Source organism: Neofelis nebulosa, chromosome 9 (assembly GCF_028018385.1).
Source record: "Neofelis nebulosa isolate mNeoNeb1 chromosome 9, mNeoNeb1.pri, whole genome shotgun sequence".
In the NCBI taxonomy this organism is placed as follows: Eukaryota; Metazoa; Chordata; class Mammalia; order Carnivora; family Felidae; genus Neofelis; species Neofelis nebulosa.
Window position 1 is genome coordinate 59031417 of NC_080790.1, and position 18970 is coordinate 59050386.

An 18970-nucleotide genomic window follows, 5' to 3' on the forward strand; every position below is an offset into this window, starting at 1 on the left:
CAAGGTGCAGAAGGAATACCAGTATATCTCAGAATAAGTTCATTTTATGGTCCCTGGCTGGCTCAGTTGGTGGGCCATGTGGCTCTTGATCTGGGGGTTTAGCCCCACATTGGGTGTAGAAATTACTTAAAATCTTTGGTATGGTCCTGGGTGTTTGTGAGTTAAGATGGTGGAGTAGTAGAGGGACCCTATGCTTGCCATGTTCCTCAAGCACAGCTAGATAAATACTATATCATTCTGAACACTCAAGGAATTGATCTGAAGACTGAGAGAACAAACTGCACATTTAGAGAGAAAATCAGGCACATCGTGGAAGGTAGGAGCTGTGGAGAGTTGACTTGGGGGAGAAAAGAACTGCAGGTGCTATGGAGGGGAGGGAGCCCTGGTCACAGAGACAGTGAGAGAAAGCAGTGCACAGGGTTGCACAAGAAAGTCTTCCCCAAAACCCTTGACTGGGAGGAGGTGAGGGGCTGATTATTGTAAGTGCATACAAGCATGAAGCTCAAAATCTGAAGTTTTAGAATTCTGCACCATTGTTCGGGTCATGCCTGGCAGACTTAGGGGTGCTCCTGTGGGAAAGGAGGGCAGAGGCCCCGGAGTGGACAGAATGGTCTGAGGATCTCCTGGGTCTCACTAGGAGAAACAGTTCCCCTTCTTGGAGTGTATTTGGGAGAGGTGGTACTGCCTCTCAGGGGACAAAAGAGATGGCAGACACCATTGAGCCACCTCATTAATTAGCATTGCAGTAGAGGTACCTGCTGAAGGCAGCTAGCCAAGAAACCAGCTTTTGGCTGTGTTTTACCATGAATTCCAAGCCCCCTGCGTGGGCATGTGACTGCTTTTCTGGAACAAACTGGCACCAACTGTAGCGTGGCGAGACCCTTTTCCAGAGGATCAGCACAGATTTGTGCTGCGCTGGGTCCCTAAAATTTGGAGTTTTTGAAACCCAGCTGCATGCCTGAGATAAAACACAGGAGGTCTGTGCCACCAGACAGGCAGATGGCTTGGGCACCAGATGAAAGCAGAGTTCTGACAGAAGCCTGGGACATAAGAGAGGAGATTGTTTGCTCTTCTGTGAAGCCTTCTTGAACAGCAGCAGATGCGAACTCCCCTTTTTGGGGATGAGAGAGTGGGGTGACCCATTTCCCCCCCTGCCCATCGGCACAGAGAAACTTCAGTGAGCAACACACTGCCCCCAGTGGAGGCTGGAGCTGCTTACACCAGACCCCACCCCACTGTGCCCTGTGGGTGCATTTTTACTATAGCAAGTTGGCCTGAGAACCAGCACAACAGGCTCCTTCCCCCAAAGACCAGCACAAATCCTCCACACGTATCAATTCTTCTGAACTTGATAGATAGAGTGTGGCAAAGTTTCAGCTCTAGTGGAAATAGGATCAAGCTTATTTTAACAAGCAGACCAAAGCACACCTAGTTAAAATGCCACACACTGGACAAGGTCCCAACACTCCCCAATGCAGGCAAGGAGAAACACTGCAAAGAACTGACCTGAGGGAAAGAGCAGTCAAAACACAGCTGCAGAGTGCACACTCTGAAATACTTTCTGACGTGCCAGGCCCTGAACAGTATAGGACCTCTTCTTAATACAGCCATTACACTCAGCAGGACATATAAGTCTTTCCTAACACATACACAAAAACAGTGGCCTAGTCAAAATGACAAGATGGAGGAATTTGCCCCAAAAGAAACAAGAAGAGGTCATGGCCAGGGATTTACTCAAAACAAATATAAGTAATATGTCTGAATTAGAATTTAAAACAACAATCATAAGGATACTAGCTGAGCTTGAGAAAAACATAGAAGACATTAGAGAAGCCCTTACTGCAGAGATAAAAGAGCTAAAAACTAGTCAGGCTGAAATAAAAAATGCTATAACAAAGATGCAAAACAGACTGGATGTAATGAAGTAAGGATAGATGAAGCAGAGGAATGAATCTGATATAGAAGCTATGGAAAATAATGAAGCTGAAGAGAAGAAAGAAAAGTATTGGATCATGAATGTAGACTTAGGGAACTCAGCAACTCCATAAAGTGTAATAACATTTGTATCATAGGAGTTCCAGAAGAAGACAGGGGAAAGGGGGCAGAAGGTTTATTTGAGCAAATTATAGCTTCCAACTTCCCTAATCTGGGGAAGGAGCCAGACATCCAAATCCAGGAGGTACAGGTAACTCCCATCAAATATAACAAAAGCCAGCCAACACCAAGACATCATAGTGAAATTTTTTAAATATAGAGGTAAGGAAAGAATGCTGAAAACAGCAAGGGAAAAGAAATCCCTAACCTACAAGAGAAGGCAAAACAGGTTTGCAGCAGATGTCTCCACAGAAACCTGCAGGCCAGAATGGAGTGGCAGGATATCATCAGCATGTGCAATGGGAAAAATCTGCAGCCAAGAATACTTTATCCAATAAGGTTGTCATTCAGAATAAAAGGGGAGATAAAGAGTTTCCCAGATAAACAAAACCTAAAGGAGTTTGTGAACACTAAATCAGCCCTTCAAGAAATGTTACAGGGGACCCTTTGAGTGGGAAAGAAAGATCAAAAGCAACAAAGAATAGAAAGGAATAGAGAAAATCTCCATAATCAGCAACTTTATTGGTAATACAATGGCACCAAATTTTTATCTATCAGTAATTACTCTGAATGTAAATGGACTAAGTGCTCCAATCAAAAGACATAGGATATCAGAATGGATTGAATAAATAAATAAAATAAATAAAGCCCATCTATATGCTGCTTAAAAGATTCATTTTGGTCCTAAAGACACGTGCAGATTGAAAGTGAGGGATGAAGAAACATTTATCATGCAAATGGATGTCAAAAGTAAGCTGGAGTAGCAATACTTATATAAGACGAGCTAGATTTTAAACCAAAGACAAGATGAAGAAGATCACTGTATCATAATAAAGGAGTCTGTCCATCAAGAAGATCTAACAATCATAAATATTTATTCCCCCAACTTGGTAGCACCCAAATATATAAATCAATGAATAACATAAAGAAACTCATTGATAACAATACAACAATAGTAAGGAACTTTAACACTCCATTTATAGCAATGGATAGATCATCTAAGCAGAGAATCAACGAGGAGACAAGGGCTTTGAGTGACACACTGAGCCAGAAGGACTTAACAGATATGTTCAGAACATTTCATCCTACAGCAGCAGAATACACATTCTTTTCGAGTGCCCGTGGAACATTCTCCCAAATAGATCACATACTGTGGTCACAAATCAGGCCTCCACAGAGTATGAAAAAACTGAGATCATACCATGCATATTTTCAGATCACAACACTATGAAACTTGAAGTCAACCACAAGAAGAAATTTGGAAAGACCACAAATACATGGTAAAGAACCTCCTTCTAAAGAATGAGTGGGTTAACCCGGAAATTAAACAAGAAATTAAAAAAAAAAAAATGCATGGAAGCAAATGAAAATGAAAACATGACAGTCCAAAACCTTTGGGATGCAGCAAATGTGGTCACAGGAGGGAAGTATATCGTAATACAGGCCTATCTCAAGAAGCAAGAAAAGTCTCAAATATACAACCTGAGCTTACACTTAGAAAAGGAACAGCAGGGGTGCCTGGGTGGCTCAGTTGGTTGAGCGGCCGACTTCGGCTCAGGTCATGATCTCGCGGTCTGTGGGTTCGAGCCCCGCGTCAGGCTCTGTGCGGACAGCTGTGTTGACAGCTCAGAGCCTGGAGCCTGTTTCGGATTCTGTGTCTCCCTCTCTCTGACCCTCCCCCGTTCATGCTCTGTCTCTCTCTGTCTCAAAAATAAATAAACGTTAAAAAAAAAAATTAAAAAAAAAAAACCTGAAGCCTCAAAAGAAAAGGAACAGCAAATAAAGCCTAAAGCCAGCAGAAGGGGAATAATAAAGATTAGAGCAGAAATAAATGATATGGAAACAAACAAACCAAAAAGGCACAGTAGAACAGATCAATGAAACTAAGAGCTGGTTCTTTGAAAGAATTAATAAAATTGATGAACCCCTAGCCAGACTTACCAAAAAGAAAAGAGTAAGAACTCAGATAAATAAAATCACGAATGAAAGAGGAGAGATCACAGCCAACACCAAAGAAATACAAACAACTATAAGAGGATATGATGAAAAATTATATGCCAACAAACTGGGCAATCTGGAAGAAATGGATAGATTCCTGGAAATATACAAACTACCAAAAGCGAAACAGGAAGAAGTAGAAAATTTGAACAGACCCATAACCAGCAACGAAATTGAATCAGTAATCAAAAATTTCCCAACAAACAGAAGTCCAGGGCCAGATGGCTTCACAGGGGAATTCTACCAAACATTTAAAAAAGAGTTAATACCTATTCGTCTCAAACTGTTCCAAAAACAAGAAATGGAAGGAAAACTTCCAAATTCATTGTATGAGGCCAACATTACCTTGATTCCCAAACCAGATAAAAACCCCCACTAAAAAGGAGAATTGGAGGCCACTATCCCTGAGGAACATGGATGCAGAAATTCTCAACAAGACACTTGCAAATTGAATCCAACAGTACATTAAAAGAATCATTCACCACTATCAACTGGGATTCATTCCTGGGTTCAGTATTCACAAATCAATCAATATGATGCACCACATTAATAAAAGAAAGGATAAGAGCCATATGATCTTCTCAATAGATGGAGAAAAAGCACTTGACAAAATACAGCATCCATTCTTGATAAAAAATCTTCAACAAAGAAGGATAGAAGGAACGTACTTCATCATCATGAAGGCCAAAACGGAAGACATACATCTAATATCATCCTCAATAGGTAAAAATTGAGAGCTTTTCCTCTACAGTCGAGAACAAGACAGGGACGTCCAGGCTCAACATGATTATTTAACAGAGTACTGGAAGTCCTAGCCTCAGCAATCAGACAACAAAAAGAAATAAAGTGCATTCAAATTGTCAAGGAAGAAGTCAAACTTTCATTGTTCACAGACAACATGATACTCTATGTAGAAAATCGAAAAGACTCCACCAAAAAATTATTGGAACTGATACATGAATTCAGCTAAGTCATAGGATATAAAATCAACATGCAGAAATCTGTTGCATTTTTATACACCAGTAATGAAGCAGCAGAAAGAGAAATCGAGGAATCAATCCCATTTACAATTGCACCAAAAACTGTAAGATACCTAGGAATACAGAGGTAAAAAGATCTGCACTCTGAAAATTATAGAACACTTATGAAAGAAATTGAAGAGAACACAAAGAAATGGAAAAAAATTCCATGCTCATGTATTAGAAGAACAAATATTGTTAAAATGTCCTTATTACTCAAAGCAGTCTACACAATTAATGTAATCTCTATCAAAATACCACCAGTAGTTTTCATAGAGCTGGAACAAACAATCCAAAAATTTGGAACCAGAAAAGAGCTGGAATAGCCAAAGCAATCTTGAAAAAGCAAAGTAAAGCTGGAAGCATCACAATTCCAAACTTCAAGTTATATTACAAAGCTGTCATGATCAAGACAGTATGATACTAGCACAAAAACAGGCACAAGGATCAATAGAACAGAATAGAAAACTCAGTAATGGATCTACAACTATATGGTCAACTAATCTTTGACAAAGCAGGAAAGAATGGCCAATGGAAAAAAAGCCTCTTCAACAAATGGTGTTGGAGAAACTGGACAATAACATGTAAAAGAATGAAACTGGACTACTTTCTTATATCGTACACAAAATGAATTCAGAATAGATGAAGCACCTAGATGTGAGACAGGAAACCATCAAAATCCTAGAAGAGAACACATGCAGTAACCTCTCTGACTTCAGTTGTAGCAACTTCTTACTGGAATCATCTCCTGAGGCAAGGGACACAAAAGCAAAAATAAACGATAGGGACACATCAAAATAAAAGTCTGCACAGTGAAGGAAGCAATCAACAAAACTAAAAGGCAGCCTTTGGAATGGGAGAAGATATTTGTAAGTGACATATGTGATAAAAGGTTTGTATCCAAAATGTATAAAGAGTTATCAAACTCAACATCCCCCAAACAAATAATCCAGTGAAGACATGGGCAGAAGACATGAATAGACACTTTTCCAAAGAAGACATCCAGATGGCTAACAGACAAATGAAAAGATGCTCAATATCGCTCATCATCAGGGGAATACAAATCAAAACCACATTGAGATACCACCTCATTCCGGTCAGAGTGGCTAAAATTAACTCAGGAAACAACAGATGTTTGTGAAGATGTGGAGAAAGGGAAACCCTCTTGCACTGTTGGTGGGAATGCAGACTGGTACAGCCACTCTGGAAAACAGTATGGAGATTCTTCAAAAAGTTAAACATTGAACTGTATTATGATTCAGCATCTCATGGGTTACCTATAATGATATTATGATTCTGTACTTCCTTATTCATTTTTTAATCAGAATGTTTCTGTAAAGTGATATTTCTCCGTAATTATTTGGTAAATCTGAAGGACAGCTCTTATAAGGAGAGGCAGAATAAATTCTAGATTCCTTTATTTTTTTCATTTAGCTGTTTTAAAAGTAACAAATTGAAAATCTTGTGTCTTCCAAAGTTAACTGATGATTTAAAAATATTTTTGTAAGCATGTGGATTTGTATATATTTAAGATTTTTGCTGTTTTTATTCTTGTCAGTGTTCATAATGTTCTGTCTTTTGTAGAAATCTCCTCAGGTTCATTCTTGTGGCCTTTTACATAATTCCATGAGCTTTTGCTTAATAGTTTTCTTACTTTGTGTTATGATTAGATGTTCATATCATACATTTTTTCCCCCAGACTTATAATCCACTATATTTCTAGGGAGCACTAGTTTCTTTCAGTAGGAAATGGTATTGAGAAATTATGCTCTGGATACCAGAGATATTCCTTGCTACTGGATTGGTCATTATCTCTAGACCTTTGTAGTGGACAGAGCTAGAAAATAGATTTTTCTTTTTAAAGAAAAAGTAGGAGTTCATATTGATAGTCCTAATTTAAATTCAGGACCATAAAGATTTTACTTTTTTAATCTTATATATGTAAGTCCTTTAAAACAGGCTGAAGGTGAAAACTGTGGCTCTCGATGACACTAACATAATTACTCATTTATTTCATCCCACAGTATACATAGAATGCTCTCAGAACTAACAGTATTATTACTACAAACATGGAGGATTTCTTTCTCTTCTTTAAGCTATATCCTGGTGGGATGAATAGGTACATTACGTTTTAAAGTCACTTGAAATAATTCTTCTTTGTGTACATTTGCTGCTAACTTGATGTGTATTTAAATTCATTTGTTTCATTGCTTTTGATATTTAAGGATTGAATTTATTAAATGTAATCTTGTACTATAACTATGTTAAGTAGTTATGTGGTTCTGAGTCAAATCTCTGAAACAAATGATATTCAGAAAAATTTAATTTCTATCTTGTTCCTTCCTTCCTTCCTACCTACCCTATAAGTCACCCTTTTAAAATGTTTTAGTTTGTATTTATCCATCATCTATCCAGCCATCTCTGTCTTTGTTCTTCATCTTAGATAAGCATTAGTAAATTGTATATACTTTTCTCCACCTTGCTGTTTTAACCTTACAGTATACCCTGGAGATCACTCTACAGTGTGTATTCTCAATGGGAGGCTATCACCTTAAGGGGGCAAAAGTTGTTCTTGAGGGTGAAAGAAAAACTTGGATATTATAATGACTTGTGACCCTCCAGGGGGCCAAGGTATATAAACAGATATACAGTATATATGTGATATTAGTGTGTGGGGGGGTTGGTGGTGGTGATTAGGAATTAAAAGGTCTAAAAGGACTTCTTGGGACAATACTGAAAAAAAGAAGACTGAGAAACTGTAGCAGTATATAGTATATTACTTGGTATTCCTCAATTATTTTAAAAGTGTATAGTGTCTATTACGATATAGTCAACTAGCCCTCTGTTTTTCAGCATTTGAGTAGTTTGTATTCCTTTGCAGTTATGAACAGTGCTGTAATGAATGTATATGTTCTTTTGTATTTTTAAGAGTGTATCTTTGAGACAGATACTGAGAAGTGAGATTCCCAGGTCAAAGGTTAATTGCCTATGTAATTTGCTAGACATTGCCAAACTTCCTTATGGCAGTGTTTTAGTTTGTACTAGTGAATATGTTCTAAGTTAGCTTATTGTGAGACACTGGTGTCATTTATGAGAATCTTACTATCTTCTAATTGGCTCTGAGAAATATAATTTTCATATTACAAAATGCAAATATATACATTATTTCACCATTGGATTTTTTTCAAAATTATCACTACACTGCTTACCATATGTTGTTTAGATGAGAAAAATGGATCTATCTAAAAGGTCACATAGTTTATTTTATTTAAAATTTTTTTAATGTTTATTTTTGAGAGAGAGAGAAAGACAGAGCACATATGGGGGAGGGGCAGAGAGAGAGAGGGAGACACAGAATCCGAAGCAGGCTCCAGGCTCTGAGCTGTCAGCACAGAGCCCTACATGGGGCTAGAACTCAGGAACCATGAGATGATAACCTGAGCCATAGTTGGATGCTTAACCACCTGAACCACCCAGGCGCCCCAAAGGTCACATAGTTTAAACTAGTTTTTAAAAAATGTGCTGTATCTGGTCTTAATAAAGATAGTTGCTGATGCTAGTTTTTCAAGTAAATGGTGAGTATATGTATTTTTAAATGTTTGTTTTTTATTCAATAACAAATGTCTAAATTTAAGGTAAATTTTAAATTTAGACATTTAAATATACATATTTTGAAATTATACCAAAAATAGAGCTTAAATTTTTTTATATAATATATAAACATTTCTCGTTGGCCCATTTCACTTAATTTTTGAAATACTTTGGCCAACTACATCACCTAGTTTTCTTTAATCCATTGTTTTTATGAAGCTTTTAGTTTGTATAGTAAAGATCTCTTTGTATGTGAAGGTAGTGATCCTTAGTTCCCTGGTGAGCAGACTGCATGCATCAATCTTGTCATTTGGTTACTGCATGCTTTCTTTAGGGAATTGGTTCCAAATCCTGTTTGCAGTATTTGCCTTCACCATCCCCACAACTGCTCATCTGATTAGAGTCCTTCTCACTCTAATCCTATGTAGGATCTATAAATATTAGAGGTAGATTAAAAAGGAACATTATATTTTATGAGAAAAAGTTCCATGGATATACTGTTTCTTAGCAGTTTTGTTTTTTCAGTTTTGTGTTCTAATGACTTTCAGTATAATGACCTGGGGGAGATTGCACAGTAACTCAGACTATTCATAACAGAGATTGAATTGAGTCAGTCTGTCCATGTGATCCGTTAGGTATTTATATCTCCCTGACAGGGCTGTAGTAGGCACTTGTATTTGTATTTGTGGAATAAATGAATGGCTGGGGAGCTACTGGCATTGCCATGCAGTAAATGGTTAATTAGGAAAGGACTTAGAATAGCTGAATATTTTGTCTGTGAAAAGCGGACAAAAAAAGCAGTCATGAAATTTCTAGAACTATGTGTCCTACAACACATTTAAGTGTTTGGAGGTTAAACATGTAAGAAGAAAAGAATATGGGAGATGATGTGAAACTGTTGCAGTTATTTTTGTTAAAGGATTCCATTTTACATTACATTGTTGCACAAAATACTGCTGCTAGAAAAGTTTTGCCTACTAGTTTCCTTGACTGTGGAGCGAATTTGGGTTTTTAAAGAATATATGTCACATTTTCCTCTTCCTTTGTAGGCATTTGGGATCACAACTTTGTGAATTGGAAAAACTGATAGATAAAATGATGATTGCAGAGTTTTCTACTTATTCTCATAGTGACTTAAACAGACCACTGGATGATGACTGTCAAATTTTAGAAGAGGTACGTGTCTTAAACTGTGGATGAAATTGGTGTCATTGCTTAGTGTTAATTCCTAATAGTATTAGTTTAGAACACATTCTTCTCAGATTATAATGAGCAGAAAAAAATTTCAAGCTCAGTCAGACCTCTGTGAAGTCCTTCCCTAACTATGTGATTTTAGCAAGCACCATAATTGTTCATTATCCTATGAAGTTAGAGAATAAAGTAACTTTATAGCTTAATTAGAAATTGAATTTAAAATGAGGTCTTATATATATATCTTATAAACCAAGCTTAAAATATAGATATAGGATGAATTAACATATATCCATGTGTATGCATGTACTGGAGTATGTTTGTTATAAAAGTGATCATTATTATATAGTAACTTATCAGTCATTAACAGTCACTGAACCCCTGTTATGAACATGTTTTATGCATATGCTTATACATAAGATCCAGGCTTCACTTATCTGCTGACTTTTCAATGCTGATTACCACCAAGAACTAGGAAAGGATCCAGAAGCCCTGATAGCAGCCTAAGTAAAGAGATTTTTGTATGTGTTAGCAGTTAATTCCCCACAAATAGTCCAGGTCATCAGGATTTGAGAAGGATACTTTCTACCTACTTGTTAGCATAGTTGTTAAAACTATGCTAAAATGTACTCATATTGTTTTGTCCCCAAGACAGCTTCATTTGATCCACTGTAGTGCATTAGGATTTATCTGTTTTTAAAACTATGACTCCAATAATCTGATGACAAGATTGCTGTAGAAGGGGTTTTTGGGGGCTTCTAGAAAATACCACGTGCAGGATAGAGATCTGAGGATCAAATAATGAAACGCTTGATGTTGAATATTTCTACTTCTGAGTGACATTATTCTGTATTTAAATTGTAAAATTCCATACTTTTATTTTAATAGGAAAGACTTGTATCTCTTGTATTTGGACTTTTAAAACAAAGAAAACTTAATTTTTTAGAAATCTATAGTGAAGAAATGATTATTACAGCAAAGAATATCATTAAACAGGTAAATATACATTTTTATTTGATATATTTTGGTCTAGAATCTTTTTTTTAAATTTTTTTAATGTTTATTTTTCAAGAATGAGAAAGCATGAGTGGGGGAGGGGCAGAGAGCAAAGGAGACAGAATCCGAAGCAGGCTCCACACTGTCAGTGCAGAGCCCTATGTGGGGCTTGAACTCATGAATTGCAAGACCATGAAGTCAAGAGTCGATGCTTAACTGACTGAGCTACCCAGGTGCCCCTAGAATCTTTTTATCAAATTTATTTTTACATGATCTAGTAATAATATATATGCAGTATAATAGTAACATTTTCTCATTTATTTAAAAACTTAGAATATAGAAAAATAGAAGAAAAAATAGACATACTAGCCAAAAGATTATCACTTTAAGAATATTTCTAAGTGTAGGGGGATCTGGGTCGCTCAGTCGGTTGAACATCTGACTCTTGATTTCGGCTCATGTCGTGTGATCCCAGGACATTGAGATCAAGCCCCAGGGTCATGGAATCAAGCCCCACATTGGGATCTGTGCTGAGTGTGGAACATGCTTAAGATTTTCTCTGTCTCCCTCTGCCCCTCCCCTCAGCTTGTGTGTGTGTGTGTGTGTGTGTGTGTGTGTGTGTGTTCTCTCTCTCCCTTAAAAAAAATGTATTTTTAAGTGTAATTCTAAGTGTAAATTGTTACTGATGTTTTTCATTGTTGCTATCATACTGTATATATGATTGTGAATTGTACATACATTTCAGAATCATAACATAAGCATTTTCTCTTATAAGCCTTCAGACACATCATTTTTGATGGTTGTATAAAATCCTATCCACATTTTATTAGTTATGCCTTTCCTCTGTGTTGAATATTTACATTTTTTCAGTTCGGTACTGTAGAACACTGTAACACACATATTTGGTGTAAAGTTTTGTTGGGTTTTTCCATAGTTAAGACTATTTTCTTATAGCTGATTTCTAGATGTGGAATTATTGGTCAGAGAGTGAAAAGTATTTTTAAAGCTATTTGATAGAGTTGAATTGCTTTCTAAAAAGATTTTACCAAATACATTCTCACCTGCAGTAGGTAAATGTTTATTTCCTCTTATCCTTATCTTTAAGAAATTATTATTGTAAACTAAAACCTTTTTCAGTCTCATCTTTGTTTTGCTGTTTTACTCTGATAAATATCATTAAACATTAAACTTCAGTTTTTCTAAATATGAGAAACAATAGTTTTAAATATACTTATTAGGCTGAATGATCATCATCAGGTTGAATGTACATTTCTGAGTTTTTAATGTTTAAATAAAACAAGCAAAAAAAGATTAGTAATCATACCACCTTTTTTACTTCTTTTGAATACTAAAACACTATATTTTAAAATTGTTATGACCACTTTCAAAAATTGTTGGCAATAGCTACTAGCACTAAATGTACACATATATTGTAACTCAGCAATTCTGCCAGGTATTTATCAACAGAAATGCATACATAAATTTACCAAGACAGCATAATATTTCATGGCAGCACTATTTGTAATAAAAACTGGAAAAGCCCAAAGTTTTCTTTTTTTTTTCTTTGAAAAACCCAAATTCTGTCATCAGTAAAAAAAAAAAAAAAAAAAAAAAAAAATCGAGTTGTGGTATATTTGTATGAATACTGTACAGCAATGAGAATGAATAAATCACATGGAACAAATGGATGAATATCACATATATAATGTGGAGCCAAATAAACCAGACACAAAGGAGTCACAAAGGAGACACACTTTTGTAATTATGATATTAGAATTAATCTGTGCTATTAAAAATCAAGATAGTATCTTTTCGGAGAAAGTAGTGACTAGAAGGGAAGCAAGAGAGGTGCTTACTGGCAGTGTTTAATTTCATGACCTGAGTTTTCATTACACAAGTGTACTCCATTTGTAAAAATAGATTTGAACATAATTTGTGTAATTTTATGTATGTATGTGATACTTCTAAACAAATTTTATGAAACTGCTGTGTTGTAATTCCCAGGATTCTCCTGAAGTCTAAGCATTTTTTTAACTTAATCTGTTACATATATTGCAAGAAAACATAACCTCCAAAATGAACTTTTTTTTGGAATTTTAATATGGGGCTTATACCTTATTACTAAGAATTATGGTTCTGGGTGTTGTTCTGTTTGTTTGGTGTGTGGTTTTGAATAGTTTTAAATAGTAGGGGATTTTAGTTAATATAACAGTTCAAGCATATCCTGGAATAATTATTTAATAGGGTAAGGATATAATGCTACAGTGTTTTATACACCTTGACGTGTGTATAAAAGACATAAGAGACGTCTGGTAAAATGATGGTAGTCATTGAGGTCATTTTTTTTTTTTTTTTCCGTGGAAGCCATTTTTAATATGTAAATGAACCACGAAGTACTTAGAATTCTAAAGATGTTAACTGAATTTTTTTCTTAAAATTTGCAGTGTGTGATTAATAAAGTTTCACAAATAGAAGAAATTGACACAGATGTTATTGTGAAGTAAGTATAAATATTATGTTGGGAGTTATCAGTTAGGGAAAAGATGACACATTAGAATAATCTGAGGAGGATTTAATTAAGGAATTATTTACTAAGGTATGGGCAGAGTGTAGAAAAATCACAAGTGACAGTGCAGTACCTTTAAGGGCCGAGAGAAGAAAACAGTAGGATTCAGGAGAAGGCCACTTAGTAGTAAGAAAAAAAAAAAAAAAAAAAAAGGCCTGTAGTAGTTGAAGTGATCTGCAGTGCTGGAGGCAGTCCTCCTGAGACAACCTCTCAGGGAGGGAGGTGGAGCTATCAGTACCTTTCTTCCTTCCAGTGTTTTGTAAGGGCTCCTCCTTGGCCACGCCCAGCAGGTCAGCCTCCCAGGGCTAGAGGCTACAACGTAGGTATGGAGGAGAGATATTGAAGATGGTCCATTTCAGAGGAATCACAGTGTTATGTTTAAATTATTTAGCTATCTGATTAAAACCCAGCTTCTAATTGACTTTGAGGAATTTGAGTACATGATTTTGAATTGCCTCATGTCTGTAATTTTTTGTTTTCGCCCTTTAAATTCCTATTTTTTTTCATTTTGAGATTAGTGATAAATATTTTATAACTGAATTTCTAGTTCATATAGATATCTAAACTCTATTTATTAAGTGGCCCAAGATATGAATAGCAATATGAATCACTGTGAAATTTTTCCAGGCCAAATTCATAGAATAAGGATTGAGAGGTTTTAATTTCTACACTATTACCTAGTGAAAACTCTGTTTCAGAATTAGTTGAAGCAACCGTAACAATGCAGGAATCACTAGTAGTTGGAAAAATTAAGTTACTGGTATTCTGTTAAAAGCTCTATGGACCCAGGGGCGCCTGGGTGGCGCAGTTGGTTAAGCGTCCGACTTCAGCCAGGTCACGATCTCGCGGTCCGTGAGTTCGAGCCCCGCGTCAGGCTCTGGGCTGATGGCTGGGAGCCTGGAGTCTGCTTCCGATTCTGTGTCTCCCTCTCTCTCTGCCCCTCCCCCGTTCATGCTCTGTCTCTCTCTGTCCCAAAAATAAATAAAAAACGTTGAAAAAAAAAAATTAAAAAAAAAAAAAAAAAAGCTCTATGGACCTGGAGAGTCACTTCTTTTAAATTTTATTCCCTAGGAAATTTTCTCAAATAGAAAAATTCCTGTATTGAAAATATAGAAGTATCTTTTGAGAATAAACTCCTAAGTGCCCAAAGACAAATATTTTTTTCTTTGAATTTTTTTTTTCTAGGCTTGCAGATCAGATGAGAATGTTGAATTTTCCTCAGTGGTTTGATTTGCTGAAGGACATTTTCTCTAAGTTTACAATTTTCCTACAAAGAGTTAAGGTAAGTTTATGTGATTTTCAGTTTATCCAGAATATCGCTAAAATTAAGTCCACTTTCTAGATATATACATATAGAATCGGATTAGAAAAACATAATTTCTTTGTTTTTTGTAATTTTTTTACTGTTTGTTTATTTTGACAGGGGGTGGGGAAGGGGCAGAGAGAGAGAGAGGGAATCCCAAGCAGGCTCCATGCTGTCAGCACACAGCCCAATGCAGAGCTCAGTCTCATGAACTGTGGTATCATGACCTGAGCCAAAATCAAGAATGAGCCATTGAACTGACTGACCACCCAGGCACCCCTGTTTTTGTAATTTCTCTAAAGAGCCTTGGTTTCAAATAAGATTTGAAATGCTTCAGAGTATTTTAATACTCAATAATTTAGGATAAGTTTTATATTAAAAAATATAGTGCTTACTTGGCATTAAATATTATAAAAATAATACTTCCTCTTATGATTTTGTGATTTTTGAATCTCTCTAGATTATCTAGAGGCACAGTATGTGAAACACTCAAAAATCTGTTCTAAACCACTAATGTTTTCTAGAAATATTTAATCCTGATATAATGGTATTTAAAAAAAAATTTTTAATGTTTATTTATTTTTGAGAGAGAGGGAGAGACAGTGTGTGAGCAGGGGCGGGGGCAGAGAGAGAGGGAGACACAGAATCTGAAGCAGGCTCCAGGCTCTGAGCTGTCAGCACAGATCCCGACGTGGGGCTTGAACTCACGAACTGTGAGATCATGACCTGAGCCAAAGTCAGAGGCTTAACCGACTGAGCCACCCAGCCGCCCCAATGGCATTTTTTAACATATAATTCATATTTAAATTGCTCTACTAATGGCCTTTATTGCAGGCTTTTATTTCACTTTTTAATCTGAGGTCCAATCAAGGATTATGCATTTACATTTAATTATTCTGTCTCTTCAGTATAATCACTTAATTTTAAACCAGTCAATATAAAGAAAAGAACATATGCCACAGAGCATTTTTCAGAAGAAAAGATGTCACAGACTAATGCATTGTAGTTAGAATCATTAACATGTCACAGCCGTGTTTTAATAAGACAATGCTTAGGAATTACTGAATGTAACAGGTTGTGAAATTTGCTATTCTTTGAATTATCAGATGTCAGTATTGTGTTACCTGTGCTAGTTAACATCCCTGGCATCTCCTTAGTATTCTGTTAAATGGCCCGGGGGACTTTGGTACTTAATCTGTGACATGACTTTATCAACATTGGAGTGATGCTAAGTCATGTGTATAACCTTTCTGAGTGGGAAAAGTTTTTAAAAATGTGATTCACTGTACTTTAGGCTCCTACCAAAATGTTGGTCCCACTCATTTGTAGTGACGATAGCAAACCTATAGATGTGGATTGCTCAAATAACTAAGCCATGTTTTTACTTTTTCTCATATTCCTGCCATGACTTCATCACACATACTTCTATTATTGTATGTCTGGATGTATATAACTCTTACACTGCAGATTGTAGAATTGACCAACTTTTTGCCAGTATTCTTTTTTATTTAAGTATAATTAATATACAGTGTTCTAGGGGTGCCTGGGTGGTTCAGTTGGTTAAGCGTCCGACTTTGGCTTAGGTCATGATTGATGTCACAGTTTGTGAGTTCGAGCCCTGCATCAGGCTCTGTGTTGACAGCTCAGAGCCTGGAGCCTGTTTTGGATTCTGTCTCCCTCTTTTTCTGCCCTTTCCCCACTAGTGCTCTCTCTCTCTCTCAAAAATAAATAAATATTAAAAAATTAAAATACACTGTTCTATTAGTTTCCAGTGTATAATATAATGATTCAGCAGTTCTATAAATTACTCAGTGCTCATTACAATAAGTGTACTCTTAATCCCCTTCACCTATTTCACCCTTCTTCCCACCTCTCTCCTGTTTGGCAACCACCAGTTGTCTATATGTGTGAGTCTGTTTTTTTCTCTTTTTTTCTCTGTTTGTTTTGTTTTTTATATTCCACATATGAATGAAATCGTATGGTATTTGTCTTTCTTTGACTTACTTCATTTAGCATTATACCCTCTAGATTCTTCCATGTTGTTGCAGATGGCAAGATTTCATTCTTTTTTTATGGTTGAGTAATGTTCCGTTGTATATATATACCACATCTTTATCCATTCATCTATGAATGAACACTTGGGTTGCTTTCATATCTTTTGCCAGTAATTTTTTTATAGCTATTTCACTTTTAGGTTCTCTATCAGTTAAACTAAGTCAAATCTTTATTTGATATATATACAATATGGGAACAGTGATTTATTATAGTTGTAGTTTCTCATTTTCACATTTAGACCCCTTAAGCTAATACTTCTGTAAAACATCTTTGAAGATGATATATAACCTATAAATATGGTACTTTTTTCTTTGAAAAAAGTTTATGATTCTGTAAGGGTATGATTTCATTGAAAAATAATGTTAATTACAAGCTGTTCATTTTTAATTGAGAATTTTCAAATAACTGCAAATTGGAAAGAACCCAGATGTCTAACAGTAGAGGGAAGGGTAAAGTAAATTATGCCTGGTATATTCATTACCATGGAATATCATGCATCTGAGGATTTTTAATGTTGAAGAAAATGCATAGATTATAACATTAAGTGAAGGGACAGTATAGGCCTATTTATATAGTATGTTCTCAGCTATGTTAAAAAGATTTATTATCTCTTCATCTTCATACAATAAAGAGACAGTTTGTCTTTTTGGTGGTTATCTTTTGGCAGTATAATTTAAATTCATTATTCATTTCTTTGTTTTTCCTAAATATTTCTACAAAGAGAGGTATTACTTTTATAATCAGAAAAGGTTGTTTTGGCTTTTACTAGTGTTTACCACATTATAGGAATAAACTATTTGAAGTTCATAATTTAATTTACCAGTACACAAAGGCTCCAGTTTCTTCCTATTCTAATACTTGTTTTTCTTGTTTTGTTTTTTGTTTTTGTTTTTTGATAGTAGCCATTTGAATGGGTGTGAGGTGGTATCTCATTTTGGTTTTGATTTGTATTTTTCTAATGATTAGTGATGTTGAGCATCCTTTCATATGCTCATTGGCCATTAGTATGTCTTCTTTGGAGAAATACTTTCTTTGCTCATTTTTTAATCAGATTTTTTTGTTGAGTTGTAAGAGTTCTTTGTATATTGTGGCTATTTAACCCCTTACTAGATATATGGTAGGCAAGTTATGTTTAGTGTAACCTATTTAAGATACTTAGAATATATGCAATGTACTCTTCAGGAGATTGCTACTTAAATCAGTGAAAATACAGAACTCCATTCTTAAGCTTTAGGGAACCCATTTCTCTTGAGTAGTTCTTTTTCACAAAGTCACCTTTACTGTGATAAAAGATTGGTATAATTATGACATGCATGACCTTGACACTCATTTATAAGATTTTAAAAAGTACATATCCAGAATTCACTTTTGGGGACTTTAGATACATGTTATTTTAAATCCTTCAGGGGCGCCTGGGTGGCGCAGTCAGTTAAGCGTCCAACTTCAGCCAGGTCACGATCTCGCGGTGCGTGAGTTCGAGCCCCGCTTCAGGCTCTGGGCTGATGGCTCGGAGCCTGGAGCCTGTTTCTGATTCTGTGTCTCCCTCTCTCTCTGCCCCTCCCCCGTTCATGCTCTGTCTCTCTCTGTCCCAAAAATAAATAAAAAACGTTGAAAAAAAAATTTTTTTTAAAAATAAATCCTTTAAAAATATATCCTGTTTTCTTATAGGCAACGTTAAATATCATTCACAGCGTTGTTCTCTCAGTTCTTGACAAAAACCGAAGGACCAGGGAATTGGAAGAGATTTCACAACAGAAGAATGCTGCAAAAGACAATTCACTGGACACAGAAGTGGCTTATTTAATCCATGAAGGCTTGTTTATAAGTGATGCATTCAATGAGAGTGAATTAACACCTATAGCAATCGACACTACCTCTCAAAGAAATGCATCTCCAAATAGTGAGCCCTGCAGCAGTGATTCGGTATCCGAACCAGAATGTACTACTGATTCTTCATCCAGCAAAGAGCAGACATCATCATCTGCTACTCCAGGAGGTGTGGATATGATGTGAGTATGCTGACTGCTGCCAACTTTATAAGATTTTGAGTAAGACTGATTTTTTCAATTTATTGAAAAACCATATGAACTTTGGTCTTGGAATTTAATTTAACAAAAATAAATTAATTTTACAAAACACATATCTTTTTGAAAATGT

The 18970-nt window shown here is 35.9% G+C and overlaps 1 protein-coding gene across 12 annotated transcripts in view; it reads left to right on the plus strand.

Moving 5' to 3' along the window:
• VPS54 (VPS54 subunit of GARP complex) overlaps positions 1–18970 on the plus strand; it is a 189939-nt gene that overhangs the window by 90392 nt on the left and 80577 nt on the right. For all 12 annotated transcript variants that reach the window (XR_009248588.1, XM_058683940.1, XM_058683932.1 and 9 more), the window contains 5 exons: positions 9752–9878; positions 10782–10889; positions 13334–13389; positions 14641–14737; positions 18482–18822. Coding sequence is in view for 11 of the 12 variants with exons in the window: in XM_058683940.1 (XP_058539923.1) it covers positions 9752–9878; positions 10782–10889; positions 13334–13389; positions 14641–14737; positions 18482–18822 (729 nt within the window). In the remaining variant the exon portion in view is untranslated. The remainder of the gene's footprint in view (positions 1–9751; positions 9879–10781; positions 10890–13333; positions 13390–14640; positions 14738–18481; positions 18823–18970) is intronic.